Below are 19,912 nucleotides of genomic sequence, written 5' to 3' on the forward strand. Positions count from 1 at the left end.
ATCATCATTATCGACTTAACAGAGATCTTTGGGATTCTGAGATGGGAATTAAATATTCACAAACAAGTCCTCGTTAACTAAAGCCATTATTACCCACTTACACTAGAGAGCTGGGGTTTAATAAGCAGTGTAAGCAATGCAAATGGAAAATGACTCTGAGATAGCTCAACTCTGCTTCCAGAGCCAGCCCAGCTCCTGGCAGGACACACATTAAGGGAGGTTTTCCCAAACCCACCCCACTAAGGGCTGCAAAAGCACTTCCACAACAAGGATTTCTCACTCAATGGAAAATCAGAACGAGCTCTCTGCATTAAAATAATCTACAAAAACCTCAAATGCACCTCCGTGCCCTAAGCAGCCTGGTCTAGGGAAGGTGCCCCTGCCCATGGCAGAGAGGTTGCAAGGAGATGAGCTTTGATCCCAAACTAATCTGGGATCACGACTCAGGAAACAGTTCCTCAGCGAGAAATACTTTTTTAATGATTTCTGAATGTAAATGGTTAATATTCATTCCAGATCTCCAAAAGCTCACAACTGCCAGCTTCACAATTTGTTGTTATTAATTTGCAACTATCACAGCCAGGGAAACGGGGGCAGATTCCAGTGCTGGATAACCCCCTTTCCAAGGCATTGTTTCATTATTCATCAGAAAGTGCTGAGGAACATGGGCTGTGGTATTTGATCAAGCAGGAAGCTTCTAAAAATATTTTCAGTTCTATTTATTGGGAACTTGCTTCTATTTTTTTTTTTTAATAAACCACTGCATGGCAAAGTGCAACACAAGCCTACAGCCAGTGTCATAAACATGCCAAGGAGGAAGAAAAAGCTCAGAGCAATCATTTATGTGGCAGAAATCCCATAACCTTTAAAAGGGAATGGAACTCTTTATCCAAACACATTCCCTAGGAAAAGAAGAAAGTGAGAGTCCCTGCCCTGCCCCATCTGTGCCCACCACTGCCCTCACTGATGTTTGTCCCTTCCCACGGCTCATCCCCAGCAAAAGGATGGGATTACAGAATGCAGGACCACGGGATGTCCTGGAAAGGATCCACAAGGATCACTGAGTCCAGCTCCTGGCCCTGCACAGCCCAGCCCAAGAAGCCCAGCACTAATTGGGACATTGGTTGAACACCAGGATAAACTTCAGCCAGAGCTTCCCCCCAGCAGGTCAATACAGGCACTCCACAGCCTGTGTGCAAGCAGCTCCCTGAACTGGGCTGGCAAGGGGAAAGGACTGCACCCATCTCTGGAGGTTTTAATCTAGTGAGGGGCCTGAGGAGTCACCCTTGGGTGCTTTGTGACAGCCAGGTGGGGAGGGCACAGGAGAAACTGATTCCCCAGCAAAGTCAGCGCCGAGGTGCAGGGAAGAGAAGAGGGGCAGAGGAGTTGCACCTCCAGCCTTAAGTAAGTCATGAAGGAAATCAGGCAGTGCTGGGGATAAATCTGTGACCTGCCAGCAGCTCTTACAGACCCCTGGGACAGCTTTCATTTCTGAAATCCTCAAAGCACTACTGACACTTGAGCCACGTCAGAGAAGAAGGGTTTGCATCATACTCCAGCTTATTTCTCAAAACAAACAGAAAGCCCAGCACAATTCTGATGATAAATCATTCTGCTGTACCTCCAAAGCACCCCTGCTTCCCCAAAACCCCCCACAGTCACCCAAGGAGAACTCACTGTGAGCAGACAGGAGTGCTTGAACACAGGAGTCCAAAAAGGCAGACATGATAAAACCTGATTAACAAGAACAAGCTGGGCTCCTGCCCCAGCACAGGTGCTGGGTATTTCTAATAACAAACCCTCAGAAAAATCAGAGACCATTTCAAACACAGAGAGAGCAGTCAGGGCAGGTTTTCAGCTTGCACATCCAGATGATGCCTCATAACTAATCACGGGAACAGGGACTGAAAAGGAACAATGAGCTTCTAGCCAAGGTACAGCAAGGGGGAAGAGGCATTTTATAAAATGATATTACAACTCACCAGTAAACAGACATTAATTCATTATCTAATAACATATAGAACATATTTTACATATATATGTTCAGCATCTCTAACCTAGCTAAAGCTGTACACTCCTAGCATTCAGATGATGATTCCAGGATTTGTTTTTGAAGATATTTTCTTAGGCACCTACAAATCCCTTCGTTTTTAGGCTGATGTCTTGGCTGCAGATACCCAGAGCTGCTTGCAAGTGGCCAAATGAGCCTCCACAGACACTTGGAAGATGGTACATTTTAACTTAATGTTTACATCTAATGAGAAATAGGGAGAATAAGACACTTCAAAGAAATAAATTCTGGCTTGGTTTTCAGCCAGTTTCTGAAGTTGTTTCTAAGCCAGTTTAAAGCACATGAAGTGGCAGTGAATGAATTTTTGCTGCACAGTGCCTTTTTAAGAGTGAGGAACATCCATTAATAAAAAGCAGCAAGAGTGAACTCTGCTGTGTTTATCTTATCACTTGACATATCAAAATACCCACTTAGAATCAGCATAACAGACAAAAGTGTCCACAAAAGCAGAATTCTGCTCTGTGTTAGGAGCACTTGCCCTTATTTCAATGGCAAGTTTCACCAACACTCTTAATTGTGTGCCCTTTTTGAGTATTTGTGACACTGCAGCCCTTCCTTCCTGCAGTGAGAAGAAAGGTGAGATGTGAATAGGATTTAAGTGCAGTTCAGTAAATATTTGGCAAGGGGCTGTGCTCCTGATGCATTCAGCATCATCACTTCACACCACAGCTCCTAGGGGAGTGTTTGGTCAGGACTAACCAGGGACACACTCTGGAAGGGAATTCCTAATGAGCAACTGCATTCCAGCATTCCCATCCATCTGCTTTCATTAGCCTTACAAAGGAGATGATTTATTCATGATAAAGATCTTAAAATGCACTAAGCCTTCTCTTGTCTTGAGGTATTTGTCATTGTTTTGTACAGAAAATGGCACTTAGGAGGCTGTTTGAAGACACAGTCACTTCTTTTTAATGATAGTTTACAGTTAATTGGCTCCTAGGGGAGAGACTGGAAGGGATTGTGGCCAAAGCAGGGCTGAGAGGGCACAGGTCCCAGCCCAACAACTGCAGGTGAAATCCCACCTTCCCTCAGCCCCTCCCTTGTGCCTGGTCACCTCCAGCACCTCCTGCCCTAGCCGGGTCACAGCCCCCGGTGCTGCTCACACAGCCCCGCTGCCCTCAAGAATCCCAGGACAAAATCCCTACTTAATATCAGGCAAGGTTAGTTAAAACCAGCTGACCAAAACTTTGAATCACAGAGTGGTTTGAGTTGGGAGGGACCTTAAAACTTATTTTGTTCCACGGGCAGGGACACCTCCTGTGGGAAACGAGAGCTTCCCTCTGGCTGCCCTGGCAGGTCTGGGACCCTGGCAGGGCTCAGGATCCCCCCTGTTCAGAGCCCCCAGAGACACTGGCTGTGATCTCTGCCCATGGAAAAGAGTTTTCAATCTTACAGGATCAATTACCAGCTCTGAGGGTTTGATATAAGCAATAATTAAGTATGGCACGGGTGCAAAAGTAAAATTTTAGGATTCTAGATGAGGGGTCCAAAGGGGACAAGATGGAGGAAATTGGGTGTGCCTTGTCCTTTTTCTCCTTCTTCATGCCCTCCATGTCTCACTGTGGTGTTGGCATTTTTCTGTTGGTTCAGGCTGGGGACACTCTGTCCAACGTAGGTGACAGATATTGGCACGTTCTTGTAAATCCAGCCCAGGGAGTTTCTGGTATTTAATGTTTGTCACATCCCACTGAGGGCAGAGCCCCACACGCTGCCCTGCAGGACAGAGCTGGGCAGGGCAGCAGAACATGTGAGAGATAAACAGAATAAACAACCTGGAACCAGCACAGACCAATTATGGCTTCTGCTTTGGCAGGGGGCTGACAGACAGAGACTTTCTACAATCTGGGGATCATCAATAGCTCAGATTCTGACAACCTTCCAGAGTCCCAGGCTGCTCCAAGCCCCATCCAGCCTGGCCCGGGACAATGCCAGGGATCCAGGGGCAGCGACAGCTGCTCTGGGCACCTGTGCCAGGGCTGCCCACCCTCACAGGGAATAATTCCTGCCCAATGGCCCATGTAAGTCTGTCCCCTTCCCATTTAAAGCTAACCCCCCCTTGTCCTGACCATATTCTGTGGTCCTCAGTGGGACTGAGCTGACGTGGAAGTTACCTGAGGTCATCAGTATCAAGTTTATAATTTCTTGCCAATTTTCTTTTTTCTCAACATTCTTCCATCTTCTCACCATGGACACCCTGCACTATTTCATGTTCTACCCATCCTTGTAAATACAGGTATCTTCCATTATCACAGATATTGAGGTAACAGAATTCTGTGCTATCTTCTTCCCAGATACTAGCCCAGTAAAATACCTCTTCTGGAGGCAGAGCTTAAAAATCCTATTCATTTAATGTGCACACACAAACACACACAAAATCAGTGTTGTCCTTTTCTTCCTAATTTAAAGTATTTTCTGTTTTGTCCAATCAGCTTTTCTGCTTACTACAGCCTCAGTTTAATCACTTTGTTAAATTATCGATCAATCAGCTGAATCAAAGATATTTTACAGCACAGGACCCTCCAACAAGATATTCCCAGCACTTCAGGGCAGAGCAAACCTTCAAGTGATTCCTTAATAGCTTTTTGGAGTCAACTGTGAGTTCAGGGACAGAGGAAAAAATAAATTGGAAAGAATATTGGAATCCTTGCCACATTGCTGCTCTGGTGGAGCTGTGGAACAGCTTATCCCTCCCTCCGTGCCTTTCACTCTGCTCTGCCACCTCTTTTTTGTCCCCAGTTTGCAATCTCACCCTCTAAAACCTACCAACAACCCAGAGGATATGGAAAAATGTTTTGAGATTACTGGCAATTCTGTGGCTTTGAAGCAATTACACTTTGGAAGGGGAGAGAGGAAGGGCTACAAACACCTGTTTTAAAATCACTGTCCTAAAAATTAGCTCCATTCTCCTCTCACAGCCAGCTCATCCCAAGTGCCCAAAGCAACAAGGAGCTTTAAGATACTTTGGGTCTGATAGCAAGAGACTATCCCAACCATGGTGCTAAAGCTTTTTTCCTCATTAAAAAAACACAGAAGCCAACCACAAATGAATCCAGAAACAAGAAGCACAAGTCTGTCCTAACAGATCTCCAGGGAGAATCTTCCCCTGACACTGTGCTCCCACCTCCAGGGAGCTGCAGGAACATAAACCCAGTATTCCCAGCTATTGTGGATTCCCTGGGTTAACAGTGCTGCTTTTCTATCCTCCATGGTGGTACATGCCATTTTTAATCCAGACCCATCCACACGAATCACCCTACAACCCCAAGCAGGTCATTCCAACTCCATTACTGGCACCCCAAGCTCTTCCATAACCTTTTTTCAATAATAAAGACACAAAAAAACAACTTCTTTGGCTGTTGTTTTTTTTTTTTCCTCCTCTCTTTCCATTTCTACAACTTTTAGAATCAATACTTTCTCTCAAGAACAGCTGTTATAATTGCATGTTGAGCTTACCATCTGTGAGGTGGTTCTCTTGAACAGAGAATTTCTGAATTTCTGTTTGGCTGATGGTTCCTGCCAGTGATGATCACATTTGCAAGTGCTTGCATGCAAGGCAAAGTGAACAAAGCCCAACAGAAAAACCATTCTATTTTCAATAGGAATTACTGAGTAAGGTGGTACAAGACTTCAAGGAAATATTCTAAATCCGGAAACCTAAAAATATCTCTCTGCTCTAAAAAGGCTCAACCATTCAACCCCTTCTGCTTTCGTTTCCTGGTGTTCCAAATAGCAAATGCACATCACACATCACACCATCTCTCAACACCCCTATTTTCATCTGGATTTTTGCCAGCAGTTCATCTAAGCATCACTTAAGTGCACATGAAGTTTTAATGTGAAAGGTGCTTCATGTGCACAGCAGCTGAAGGGTAAAAGCTCTACAACTCCATGTCTTAAACTTGTACCTCCCCAAAAAATGAGCATAAATGACAAGCTTCTGTTTCCTAGTGAGAATTATTTACAGCTGCACGGGATCCATGTGGCTTGGACAGATGTTTGACCTTCATCAGACAGGCAGATTTCATTTGCTTTTCTAATGCTGCAGGAAAACAAAGCTGCTCCAGCCAGAGATCCCACACCACTTGGGGAATTTACAGAAGGAAGGATGAGTTTAACTGGAAATAGCCCATGGGGGTCAGTGCTGACTGTCCACTGCTTAGTTCTTACATTTAAGAGGAAATTTCCTGCCCATCATACTTTGCACTACTATTAGGAGAAAGGAGGACAAAGCAAGAGCTCAGGGTTTATATGGCAGGAGACAGAAATTAAAACTCCTCTTTTGCAGATCTGATTAAGGGCACTTATTTTCTACTTGCATAATTTTATTCCCTAATATTGCCCACTTGTAGCTGGCACTGAGAACAGACAAGTTGCTGGAATCACACTGTCCTTTCTCAAAAAAGAACCAGTAATTAATTTACAGTCTTATTGTACCTTTCCACCCTCCTTCTATTGTTAATTATCCACTGCCTAATAGCCTCCTACATCCTTTCAAGGAGTAGGTATCAATTTTGCCACTGGCTAAGTGCAAAGAAAAATCAAGAAATAATCAGTTTTATGATTCCCATCTAATCCTACACCTTTAGGATTGACCTGTTCTGGCTGAGAAACAGCGCCAGGATGTTTGGCCTCCAAGTGATAATTAAAAAGCTCATTACTGAGCTCCATTAAAGACCTCCATAAAAGCCTGAGCCTGGGAGTGGCTGAGATGAGGGGTGAGGGAGGACTCAGAGGCCAGCTGCCCCTGGAGTTTGTGTGGGAGCACTTCCCCATTTAATTTTGTAAACGATCCCACCCAACCCCACAGGATGGGCTGTGGGATTTCGGGGGTTATTTCAGGTTGTAGTTTTAATGGTCTAATGTAAATTAGAACTTGGGTCACTCTTGGAGGGCTCATTGAGCAGGGTCTGAGAACTGCTCAGGACTCAGCAGCACTGAAGCTGAAACACACCTGGGAAATCTGTGCACTCAAACACAGGAGGCTGAAGGTGAGAATGCAATCCTGCTCCTCCTACGTGAGGTCTGTAAGTCTGTAAGTCTCCTACATGTAAGTCTGTCTGCTAACAACCTATACAAAATATAAACACAGTGAGGTGAAGTGAAGAGTAACCCTTGAGCTTTTCCTCTGCCTTGTCCAGCCTTGCTCAGCACATGTTGACACTGCTTCTACTACAAAATTGATTCAAATAAAAAGGAAAGAAAAATATATTAAAGCTTCCACTCTTTTTGCCTACACAGTTTCACTAACAGACACATACATATGTCTGCATCTGCTATGGAGCCAAGACAGGAAATTAGAAGAATATTTTTTTGTGTGTGATTAAGATACATGGAGTAATATAGATTTAAATGCCTTAAGAATTCTCAAAAACTTCTTAAATACTGAAGTCATTATGTATATTTAACACTGACATAAAGCAGGACTGCTTCTCACTAGGACTTAAGTAAACTATTTTTTATGAACCTGGATTTGAAAAAGTAACTTCTTTGACTTACAAATAAAGGTGAATCTCCAAAAGAGACTGGTTTAGACTATGAGGGGAGCTCTATTTGTGTTACCAGTCTGAAGTGCTCTTTGCCTGGTTCCTCCTGAGCACCCCAAAGCAATCCACACAGAATTCCGCTCCCCTGCAAGGTGCACACCCCTCAGTGGTGATGCCTTTTTCCAGACACTCTTTTGTGCTTCTCCAAGGTCAGCCAGGCAGTGAAATGGTTCCGATACCTAAATCCAGCAGAGCCAACTAACTCACAATTAAATTATTGGTGGAAGTGCAGCACATTTTAGAGCCATGGGGTTACCAATTCCACTGCAGTGCACAGCCACACTCTTCAGAGACAAAGGCTGTTTCACAACAGGTGAAGTGCACCACCAAAGCAAGGCTACAACACCCTCCTGGCATCTCCTGGCTGCTCTTCAGTCCTCCGTGCCTGTGCCTCAAGGCTGCTGTCCCCTTGGCAGGGGCACACTTTGGGCAGGAGGTGACTTACCAGCAGCTGCTTTCAAAGCAGCTCCTTTCAAAACCAACAGCAGCAGAAATAGGTAATGCCAAAAAAATCAAGAGCTGTAACAGCCCAGGCAAGCCAGGCTTATCTCAGTACACTCTGAGCACATAATAAATGACAATGGGTGAAGCTGCAACACTCATCTTCATTGCAGAGTGGAAACTTCCCTCAATTTATGCATCAAAGCAGAAGGGTTATGAGAAGGCCAGCAGCTGAAATGAATTCTTGCTGGATTTCTGATATTTCCTTGAGCACAAAGGGATGTTTTTTACCCAGAAAGAATAATGGTAAGTCATACTAATTCATGCAGGATGGGTTGGCAGGATCCAGAAAGGAAGGATGTCATGGACTGGAGTTTAAGGTTCATCTTAACAAGAAATACGCTCGAATCTTTACCAGTTCTAAACATCAAATTTACTTTGTATAATAAACAAAAATAAGTGATGAAATGGAAAGCCTGAGGATACCCAGAGAACATTTGCTAACTGTGCTCTTGGAACACTTAAAATCATGGCTCTTGAGTATGGGATTCATCATTAGTGCACCATACACAAGGCAGGTCAAATAAAATTCGACTAGGAGCAAGTCAGTTCCTGCTTATCTTCTACAGACTTGTTGTATGGTAAATGTAGATAGTATTTTGTGCAGCTCTATTAATTTTAGCTCCAATTTCTTCTTTTGCATACAGATACTGCTTCTTGAATTAAAATTCAGAGGAGGAAATCTTATTCCCCTGGTACAGTTAATTATTATAAATAAATTACAGGGGTATCCCAAGTAATGTGTTTGATTTAATCAACGAAAAGTTAATGAGGCCAAATTGATGCAGGAGTTAGGCAAGACTAAGCTGACAGGGATTTAAAGATCTGTTCATCTCCTGAGAATGCAGGATCAATATGGGATTTGAGCAGTGAGGGAGTGTCTCCATTATGGAGACAAGGGAAAGGTTTCATTTTCTGCTCCTCTCCTCCTGAGAAGACAGCTCAGGATGGGGCAAAGCAAGGAGGCACTAAAGGTACAGCTTCCACACAGGAAGAACTCACAGCTTACAGCCTTCACTGAGCTTTAATAACCAGCAATCTCCAGCAAAACCTTTCTTTTACTGCCTTTTGTTCATTGCTGAGAAGGGGCAAAATCTACAGCTCCACTTAAAAACCCAGCAACAACAAAATCAGCATAATTTGAAATCAATACTATATTTGGCTGCTACAGTCACAAATACAAATGAAGCTTTAGTCTTGACTCCAAATATTTACAATGCATTTTGTGGTAACCTGAAGTTTTCTTTTTGTTTTTATGTTTTTAGTACCTGTTCTCAGCTTCCCCAACACAGTTTGCTCACTTCATCTTCCATTTATTGACAATTGCACTTACTGGAACACTTCCAAAAGCATCATTAAAACACCCCAGATAAGGAACTAGATACCTGAATCGTGGTTAGTTCCTAATCCAAGAAGCATTCTTGAGCTTCGTGGAGGCATAAAACTGCCTAAGATACAGATTAGGAAAGCAAAAAATAAACAAGGGACTTGAAAGTTATCAGATTTTTTTCACAGATCTATTTTTTTTGCTGCATATTTTCCTGTTGGATGGAATTAATCTAACCATGACCACCTACATAAAGCAATGAGAGCAGGAAGAAAAACTGGGGAAATGCTGCCTTTTAAGTTGTTGGTGTGCAGAACACGACAGGAAAATTGCTTTAGCTTCAAGTCCTATCTAGAAATGTCTCATACATTAATTCTTTTCAAAGAAATAAATTATGTGCAAGGAAGCAGAGACTTTTTTTCCGCCAGTGCATAGAGGCAACTCCTCAACAGAAGTGCCTGTCTCCTACTCATGATCCCAGCAGTTTGCACATGGATTTCCGATAGCTGGCGCAGGCTGTTTTCAATGTTCTGCAGAGAAAATTATGCTGGTTAATTCTGTTCCTGAAGTCAGGTTTCATTCCTGTCCTCACAGGGCTCTGTGAATAACACTGCATCTCCATTACAAATAAATACATAAATAGAATAACTACTTTAAACCCATATGAGAGCTTCAGATCATACCCTGTCCCCCCTCTGGAACTCTGCTAGAGTGGGGATGGAGTTGGACTATGAGATCCTTGTGGGTCTCTTCCAACTCAGGATACTCTGTGATCCCAAGTGGTTCTGTTGAATTTGCTATGTCCCAGTTCTGTTTTGCAGGACTGAGACCTCTCAGGCAGCTGCAGGTGGCTGAACGAAGAGAGAAATGCACATTTGTCCTGCCCACAGCACAAAGCAGGGGAAAAGCCCTCCAAGAAAATTACAAAGCACACAGGAAGTACAAAACACCCCACATTTCCCCTTTCTTTATATTCCCATTCCAACCCCAAGATTCACCTAGCTTTTCCTGTTAATTCTAATACAAAAGAACAAAAGCAATCCTAAGAGAATGGCAAAATAATGAAGGAAACTCAAAACACTTTCTACATTCCAAAGAGCAATCCTCCGGTGCTGCTCCCCAAATTGAGCTGTGCACACATGTTGCTCATTAAACAGCCTTATCTCACAGATAACCAGAGCAGCCCCTCCAAGAGCTGGGGATAGAAATGAGCTGCACTGAATTAATATGAAACCATTCACAAAGCTTTGTCCTTCTGAGATTGCAAATTCAACAGCTGCTGAGAGAATTCTGTGGAGCACAATCAGCGCTCGGATCCATAAATTACAGCTGTCTGTTCCCAGTGGAAATAAGTGTGGGCAAAACGCTCCCATGTGCTGCTGTACCCACCTGGATGGCATCCAACATTCAGCCACTTGGTTCTGCTTTTCAGTAGAAAAAGCAGAATTGCAGCAATTCACAAGTCAAACTATTAACATAATGCATGGCCCGATGCAAAAACTTCATCTGCTTGTAAACAGACATCTACCTGTGTTTACACAACTCCTTCCAAAAACCCAACATCCTTTTTTTCTCTAATTCACCCATTCACAATGCTCTTGGACTTCCTTGAGGATTGAGTCTAAAGTTATGGTATTAAAGAGGGAAAACAGATGGAGTTCATGCAGGATATTTTTGTACAAAACATTGGTGGAGCTGTGGCTGTGATAGAATCATCTGCATTGATGAAACATCATGATGGGCCTGAAGATTCTCACTAAGAAATCCAGAAAAATAAAAATCCATATAAACACAGAATTATGGGCACCTTTTGAACACCATCAAACCACAAACACATCCCTCCTGCTCACCAGCATGTGCAGGTTAAGCTCCATAGGCAAGACACTGGGACTGAAATAAAGAAATCTGGTTGGCTCTATGTTTCATACAACTTTTGGGAGGGCAAAAAAGGGATTTTTTTTTTAACATCACAAATGTATCGTCACTGTTAAAAATTACATAGAAGCAGTTCTGACAATCTGATGAATTACTGTCCTTTCATTCTGAAATTCAGATTAAATCTTCATTTGAAAGCTCCTGGAAGCTCCACAGCCATCTCAACTACCAGAAGCTGTTTCCATATGTTTTATTTCTGTTAGCAGCAATAAAACTAATTTAAACTAACATCAGGAGACTCATCAGATTCCATTCCACTGGAGAGGGTCAGCCTGACATTTATGTAAAAATCTATTGGAAGAAAATTTGGGAGGTTTTAAAATTACTAACAAGTGATGAATTTGCACCTTTTAAGGACCAGTGATAAAACTGTAGCAGAGTCATTACAGAATGATTAAGACCAACCAGAAAAGGCCATTTTTACATATAGACACTGAGTCATTTAGATGGCACAGCAATACACTCCAACTTTAAAATTAGCTTTACAAGTCTCTGTGTTTAATTGTACTTTGCAGGTCTCAGGGAGGAGGCTGAGTCACACAGCTCAAGCAGGTTTTCCAGCAATAAAAGAAAACAAAGAGATCCTTAAACTTTGCTGCCTGCTGGACTTTCTCTACTCCTCCCTGCAGTTTGTCAGGGTCTGTTTCACAGCCAATCCTCCCACTCCACCCAGCACAGGAGCCTGATGCTCCACAATTCTCTCCTGTTCTAAAGCAAATTAGACAATTACTTTTCCACTTCATCTGCTGTGCACCTGTACAAGGAATCAGCCTTCCTGTGTGATCCTCAACTGACACAACTCCACACATTTCCTCTGTCTATTACAGATGCGGGAAAAAAAATCACAATTTTATTTTAGTTCAGCTAAATAACTTAGCTGATGTTTTCCCCATAATTGGTACCTCAGCTGCCCTTTTTTCTTTCTTCTTAATTTTAAATTAAACTTCAGCCTTTTCATTCTTTCTGGGCCAATTTCATAGCTCCTCCTAGGACACCACACCTTTTTGGCAACAGCCTTGGCACCTCTCAGCTCAGGAGCCATGAAAGCCTCTCCTTTTATGCAGTTTTGTTAGAGCTGCCTTCATTTTGTACCTTGTTTCTCCTTTAAAAGCACACAACTAGGAAGGAGCAAGCGGAAAGAAACAAAAACCTAAAGGTGCTGTTTCTGGGCAGGTTTCAGAGGTTTGCTCATCAGAGCTGCTCCCTGAACCCCTCTGCACCTCACACTGCTCAAATCTTCTCCTCTCGTGATTTTCAAACACACAAGGCCTGGGCAGAGGGAAAAGGAACATCTGCTACTCAACTTTGAGACAATCCCTGCAAAGTTTGACAGGATATACCGCACAGACATCTTCATCATGGCTGTCACCTCATACCACTAAATATCAAAATGCCTCGTAAAACAAATTGCATTTTCTCCTGGAAACATGTGAACAAAAGACAGCTAATTAAAGCATCTCATCACACTGACAGCTCCACATTGTGTGTGTGCATTACACCTCAGAATGCAAGGTGTTCAAAGCAATCTCCCCATTTTAACAGATTTAACAAATACGTCAGCTTGGAAATTATGTGGCATTCTCCAAAGGGAAACCAAAGGGATACAGTACAACTGTATTATAAGCAGAAAGAATTTTAAGGGTTTGTACAACAGGATAATTAATGACTTTTTGTCACAATGAGAAAGCCAAATTAAAGAAATAAAGTCAAGCTGATTTTTGGTTTTTAATGTATTATTTGGAATCATATTGCTTTGCTGTGTCAGCCTTGTCTCTGTACAGATTCTGTGTTTTCTACATTTCACAGCACTATAAAACATCTTGTGGATGCAATTTCCTCGTTACAAGCAGCTATAAAGCTACTGAAAACAAATCCACCAGGGCAACATCCTTTGCAACTGAGCCACAGTGTAAAATTCCAGGGCATCACTTGTATTGGATATTCCATTCCAGCATGAAAAACACCAGCTATTCCAGAGCAATCTCTGGGTCAGGAGCCTGATTACACTCACCCAGCTGGGAGAGACCAACATCTCTGGCTGCATCTCAGTTTAGTTGGAGTGATCCTTTTATCCTCAGCGTCAATGGCTGTGACTCAACCAATCCTAAGCAATACTTGCATTTACTGGCCACGAACACAAGCCCTTATAACTTCACTGCACCTGCTGTCTGCCCAGTTAACACTGAGACAGGACATTTTATCCCTGCCTTCCCACCTGCTCGTGGCTCCTTGCACCCCTTGATTTCAAGGACCCATTTGGCTGGCCAGCATTTGGATTTGTTGCTATTTTGCTGATGCCTCTGTGAGCAGGAACAATGATCACTCCAGAGATGAAGCACTACTCCCCAGACTGCCCTGATCATTTCATTTGAGAGAATTACATTTCATCTTCATCTGCCAAAAAGAAAGGAAAAACAGTAGGAAGCAAATTAACCACAACATAAAGATGCTGCTCAAACATCAACAGAGCTTTGGGAGCTTTTGTCCAAGACAAGACCACAGCTGACCAGGATGTTGTACAGGCAGAAACACAAAAGCACAGTGACACTTCACCTCAGAGAAAATGCAGTTTAAGAGGGAGAATAGAGAGTTTACACTGATTGCCTGCTACTGCATCAGTCTGGTTAAAATCAGGCTGTCAGAGAAGTCTTGGAGCAGCTGAAGCTCACACTGAATAACAGAATTCATTCCCTGACAGCCTCACACACCAAGATGGCACCAGCAGCCCAGCACTGCAGCCCAGCCAGGTGCAACATGTGGCACTGCCAGGTCCCAGAGGGGCACAAGCCCAAGCAGACCCTTCCTCTGAGGTGGGAATGGCTCTGGCAAACACCTTCCACCAGTGCCTTGCCCTGTCAGTCCAACAACCCCGAATGAAACGCCCCAGAGCACGAAGGTGCCTGGCAGAAGCCAGGGCTGGAGTTTGGTTTTCAGGGAGCACCAAACCAGAGCTTGCAGCTGTGCCTGGGCACTGCCTAAACCCCCCAAACACACTCTGCAAGAGAGGAGCTCCACACACACATCCATGGGAGCAGCCAAATCCCACAGGAGGCTCAGGGACACACAGGAGTGATCACTGAGGCTGAAACATGCCCACACTGCTGAAAACCCATACACCAGGGGCATTGCTTCCAGTTTGCAGCAGCTGGCCAGCATTAGTCCTTCCACAGCCAGCCAGCACATTGGCAGCTCTGCTGGGAGCTGAAAACCCAAGTGTGGTGATGCCCACAGGCAGCCTGGGGATCAGACCCAGCTCCCTGCTGTGCATTGGACAGATTCCTACCTCACCCTGCACAGCCTCAAGCTCAGGTCCACACCACACCGAGCCTGAATTCTGCTGGAGGTCAAAAGCACCTCAGAGGATCTTTAATCCTTTCTTACAGACTTCTGGGTTTCTGGTATCTGACTGTTCTGCAGCTCACCTGTTCTTGGGGGTAGTCTGCACACCTGTGGGTTAGAACTCGATCTTAATTCTGCAAGGCCTGCAGGGAAGGTCCTGCCTCGGCTTTGGGGTTTTACAATAAAGAAACACAATGCCTTAAGATGTAATGTCCTGACAGTCCCCAAAACACACTGCAGGGAACTGTGGTGAAGCCACAGTCAATATCATGAACCTTATAATCACTGATCAATAGTCACACTGCTGGAGAGTCAAGGCACCTGTTTAATGGCAATGCTCTAATGAATATGGAACACTTTCCGATTCAAGGATGGAATTTGCAGATCTCAGTCATGTTGAGAGCACTTTTGTAAGCTCTACAAGCCTGACTCAGCCACGTGTGCAGAGAGGTAGGAACAAAAACCACCCCGAGTGTAAAACACCAAGTGAGTAAGCTGGAAGTGAAGTATCAGACAATAACATTAAATACTGCATGTTATCTGAAGCTTCCAAGTGTAGAATGAGCATTGTAACGAGTCAATGAAGGCACTGCCTGTCAGGTGGAAAAGAGGAGACTGCAAAGAAAGCCAGAACAAGTCCATGGATGTCCCCTCAGCACAGATGCTGCCGCAAAACTGGCAGGACACTGGCACAGGGCTGCCGAGCAGGAACGTGTACTGGGGGCACCAAGAACTAACCATAAATCTTTTGTAATGATCCAAACTAATCCCTCGCTCTCAAACCAAACTGGAGATGGAATCATTCAGTAACTTCTCCAAGGGAGAAAAACATTTACTCAAAACACCAATGGCATGCTAAGCACAACCAATAATGTCTACATTTTTAAAAAATCTATTTCCATATGATGCTTTTAAATAAAGTATTTTCTTAGAACAAAGACATCAAGATGATGTACACATACCTGAGGCTTCTTGAGCTGTCACCTTCAGACCTGTAAAGTAATACACAAATACTTAGGACACAGTTATTTCCAGCATTTATCATTCAAAAGCCATGCACCTTCTTGTTGGGGTGTGTTTTGCTCTGAATCCATGTTTGCTCCATCCCATTTCTTCCCCAGTTGCTAAATTTCCCAAGCCCTTCCCTAACCTCCTCGCTTCCAAGTTGTCAATCCTCCCTATCCCTGCCCCTTTCTCCAGAGAGTTCTGTGTCCGTCTTGTTGCCCTCCACACCCTATTTGTTACTGTGCATTATTTCCCTCCCCCCGCATTTTCCCTGATAGGCTCATAAGCTATTTGCCCCACCTTATACTCCTCTCTTCCCATATCCTCATTGGTTCGCTTTCCTACACCCCTACTCCTGAGCTGCTGTATAAAATCTTCTGTTCACCCCCGCCCTCCAGTCTTGTCGGGGAGCCCAGGGACAAATCCATCCTGTTCCACCCCAAGCCCCGTGTCCTCGCTGTCTGTCCCTGCTACACCTTCTCCCTCTGTACTTCAGCGAGTGTCTCTAGGGCTTGCTGTACTTTTTCTGCTAATAAGACATTTAGAAAAGAAACACATCTACTTAGGCTTCGAGGAAATCTATTAGAAGTTAAAAACCAGTTAACAGCTGAAGTCAATAACTGCAATATTAAAACAGGTGACATCCTCTGAATCCTCAATAAACATCTTCCTCAAACATGCACAGAGGTTTCTTTTCCATCCTTACAAGCAGGAAGCAACACTCTGACACTATTATTATAGAAGCAGATTATTTTATACATTTTAATTTTTGTCTTCATCTCTTCTTCACACTTTAACTGAAAAGGTCACAGGCAAATAGGTCTGGAATCCAACACTCAGCTTTATCAGACACTCAGAAAGGGCCAAGGTTGGCAAATAAAGGTAATGTTAAATCCTTAAAACATCACTCTCTTCTGAATTTCAGAAATGTCCAAAAAGGAGGGATAAGATGTAATAACTTACAGAGAGGCAGGTTAAAGGTGAGATACTTTCATCAATCCAACTTGGAACAAAGCCTCTCCTCTTTCTCCAATATTTTTATGCAAAGAAACGTAATTCAGGATTATTCCCACTGAAAAGGATTTCATCTCCAAGGAGAAATGGGAACATAATATTCAAATTTCAGCACCAAACAAAAATCCAGAAGAAAACAGAACCGTTTGACCAATTCCTTTCCTCCCTCACTCCCAAAGCTGCCTCCCCAAAGACAAGGGAAGCTCTTTAAGAACTAAAAAACAGGTAAAAAACAGTTAATAGACACAACAACTTCAAAGCAGTGTTCTCAACACAGAAGCCCCATGAAGCTGAGCTCAGCCCTGCACTCCCAGGAGTAATGACAAAATTAATGAATCCAGTGTTTAAGTGCCACCTTCCCACACTCAGCTCTCAGCAAATTCCATCTGGCAGAGCACACACCTTACGCTGGGAAAGATGTTCATGTAATTGCTTGTGCTTTCAAGTTCTCAAATACAGCAGACACCAATTAATGTCTTAATTTCTTGCCTTTCCCCTGGGCTGGAATAACAAACTAATGCAACAGGGAGAAGTCTCCCAGTGCTGAAAGCACACCAGTGCCACTGCAGTGGCAGCAGGCACCCCAAGCCGCCGTCCTGCCGCGCATTTCTCCTGTTCCAGAGCCAGGGACTGTCTCCTGTGAGCTGAGGGTGATCACAGCAAAGAGCCAAGGGGCGCCCACCACCCCTCATTTATTTCAGGTTTCCCAGAAAAGTTGGGAAATTTCGCAGCCGCTCAATGTGCATGTTCAAGGGTAAGGTTTACTCGTGTAAATTCAGAAGAGTTGTTCAGAGCTGGTCAATTTTGCTGCGGGAAAGAGTAATTGATGAGCAGGATTGAATGAACACAGAGCTGAAAGAACCCACTGCTTGTAGTTTGAGACAAAGCATTCGATTTTCTTTAAGCATTCTTTGAAAGGCAGGGTTGGGGATCAATATTTAATGTTTCTGCTCACAGAGGAAGCATGTGCTGGGCTCTGGGTTAGGTTTTTTTTTTCCTTTTGACCCACACAAAAGAAATTATACTGGCACTGCTGAGACAAGGAGAAAGGTGGAAAAGGCTTCTGGCAGTATCCTGTGTTATTTATTCCAAGGTGGACCTTAAAGGAAAAAAAAAAACAACCACAATATATAGAATATCTTCTATGCTGTAGTACTTGGAACAGCACAGATTCCATTTAGCTATCTGAGTTGTATCACTGATGAGGTAAATGTCACGCAACGTTCTCCAAGATTTCTCTCCTCAGCGCTGGATGGTTTCCAAGTTTTCATTTTGAGTAGAACTAAATATTACAATATTACACTCCTATTGAAATACAAGTTTGTCTTCTTCCTGACCCCAGGAATTTCATTCTCAGTAGGAAATACAGTGAAACACATCCTTTTTGAGATTGTTATGGCCAAGAGAAGCAGAAATTATTTTCCTACCAGTAGTAATTACTGTAATTTCATTGCAAGCAGAGGCCAGGAGGAACAGGCACCATCATAACAAACCTTGAACCAAAACCAAATGTAAAGAAAAACAAAAAACCACAGCACTTGAGGTTTACTGAGGGCTGCAAACCAAAGTGACCATCAAAATCCTGAATGATTTTTAACTAAGTACTGCCATCACTGTCTATCAGTCCATATCCAAAACATGGATATTTCAGAAACCAGCTCCACTCATGCTGCCAAAAGGATTAATCCTTGTCACCACTATCCTCCTATAAAAACCCCATGCAGGAGAACAGCAAGCCAACTATCTTGGCTTCCAGTTGCTGACTTAGTTGGCAATTTTGCAGTAAACCATCCTTGGATTGAAGTGTCAGCTCCTAAAATCTGGAAGCCATTTACAGGAATAACACAATTTCAAAGCAAATGTTGGGAAAAGCACAAGATGGAAAAGCCCTTCAGACTGGGAATGCGAGAGGTTCCAGGTCTCCTGTTCACTGAGGTGACAGCAGAACCTCAAAACCCAGCAGCAGCAGCAGAATTCCTTCAGTGGCTTTTCCTCATCCCAAGGATTTCTGCTTATGCCTGCAGGAAATGTTCAATTCTCGTTATTCCCCCCAAGAGCCATAATAATGTGGCATCTGATTTGTTGTTTAGATCTAAAGCTGCACTTAGAAGGGGAACAGCACAAGGTAAAGCTGCTTCCAAAGGCATCTCCAAGACCAGCTTTCCTCTTGCTCATTAAAGTAATCATTTTCCAAATGAAACACTGCTCAGAACCACTAAAGTGTGTGATATGGACTGAGAAACACAACTATCCCTGCAACAATTCCTAGCTGAGCAGGTACTTATTTGGGCAGTAAGTTATGGCAATGTCCTGTAAAAGCATACAGCAAGTAATTTTAACAGTTTTGAAACTCATATTTGTCTAGGATTTATGTCTGGGGGTGCACAGTGTGGTACAAAACCAGCCAAAAGCAGAAGCCAAACCTTTCTGTAAGAACCCACAAGTGGACAGGGCTTTAAATAGTTCACAGAGCCACCCCTGACACTCAGATCTTACCTCCTTAGAGCTGTCACTTCCATCAAAATAAAAAGAACTGGGGAAAAGCCAAGGCTCCTAACAGCATGTCAAACATCCACTGAATAATCAGACTCCATCTGAAATGCATCTTCCCACAAGCCACAGGCCCTGATGTTACTGTAGGAGACTCAGAGTACACAGGAACCACGTATTACAGAGCATTCTAATTCCATTTTTTACAAAAGAAAAGATTGAGCTGAACCTTTACACAGCAATACAAGGATCAATGCATTTGATTAAGCCTTGCTTTGAGCACAGAACATGCCTCAAAACCAAACCTGCACCCGGCACAGGTTGTTCTTCTGTAGTGTATAAAATCGTCCAGCATCTGTAATGCAGAGGAACAGGTTACCTTCAAGGGAGAGAGCTCCAGACAGAATTCATTGATGGCTACAGAAATGATGCTCCTTGTATGAGGAGCAGGGAACCCTGCGAGGCTCCTGCAGGTGAATGTTCTGAACAGCATTTGGCAGATGTTGCCAGGAAACCTCCAACCCCACCTAAAGGCTATTGGAGCTTTCCAGGATTTTTATTTCAGCCTGCTGGGTGTGAATGATGTTCCGTGCCCCTGTGGGTCCCGGCAGATATGCAAAGCTCTGCCAAGGAAAGCAACACTCTCCTCCCAGGAGTCTGGGAAGAGCAGCCTCAGGAACAGCACAG

The 19,912-nt window shown here is 43.6% G+C and overlaps 1 protein-coding gene across 9 annotated transcripts in view; it reads right to left on the minus strand.

Moving 5' to 3' along the window:
• Positions 1 to 19,912, minus strand: part of IQSEC1 (IQ motif and Sec7 domain ArfGEF 1) — a 279,361-nt gene that overhangs the window by 208,118 nt on the left and 51,331 nt on the right. For 6 of the 9 annotated variants that reach the window (XM_085590826.1, XM_085590821.1, XM_085590823.1 and 3 more), the window contains one exon: positions 15,679 to 15,708. The exons of the other annotated variants lie outside the window; for them this stretch is intronic. In XM_085590826.1, the coding sequence (XP_085446952.1) occupies positions 15,679 to 15,708 (30 nt within the window). The remainder of the gene's footprint in view (positions 1 to 15,678; positions 15,709 to 19,912) is intronic. 9 annotated transcript variants of the gene reach the window in all.

Source organism: Lonchura striata, chromosome 12 (assembly GCF_050655825.1).
Source record: "Lonchura striata isolate lonStrDom1 chromosome 12, ASM5065582v1, whole genome shotgun sequence".
NCBI classification, from domain to species: domain Eukaryota; kingdom Metazoa; phylum Chordata; class Aves; order Passeriformes; family Estrildidae; genus Lonchura; species Lonchura striata.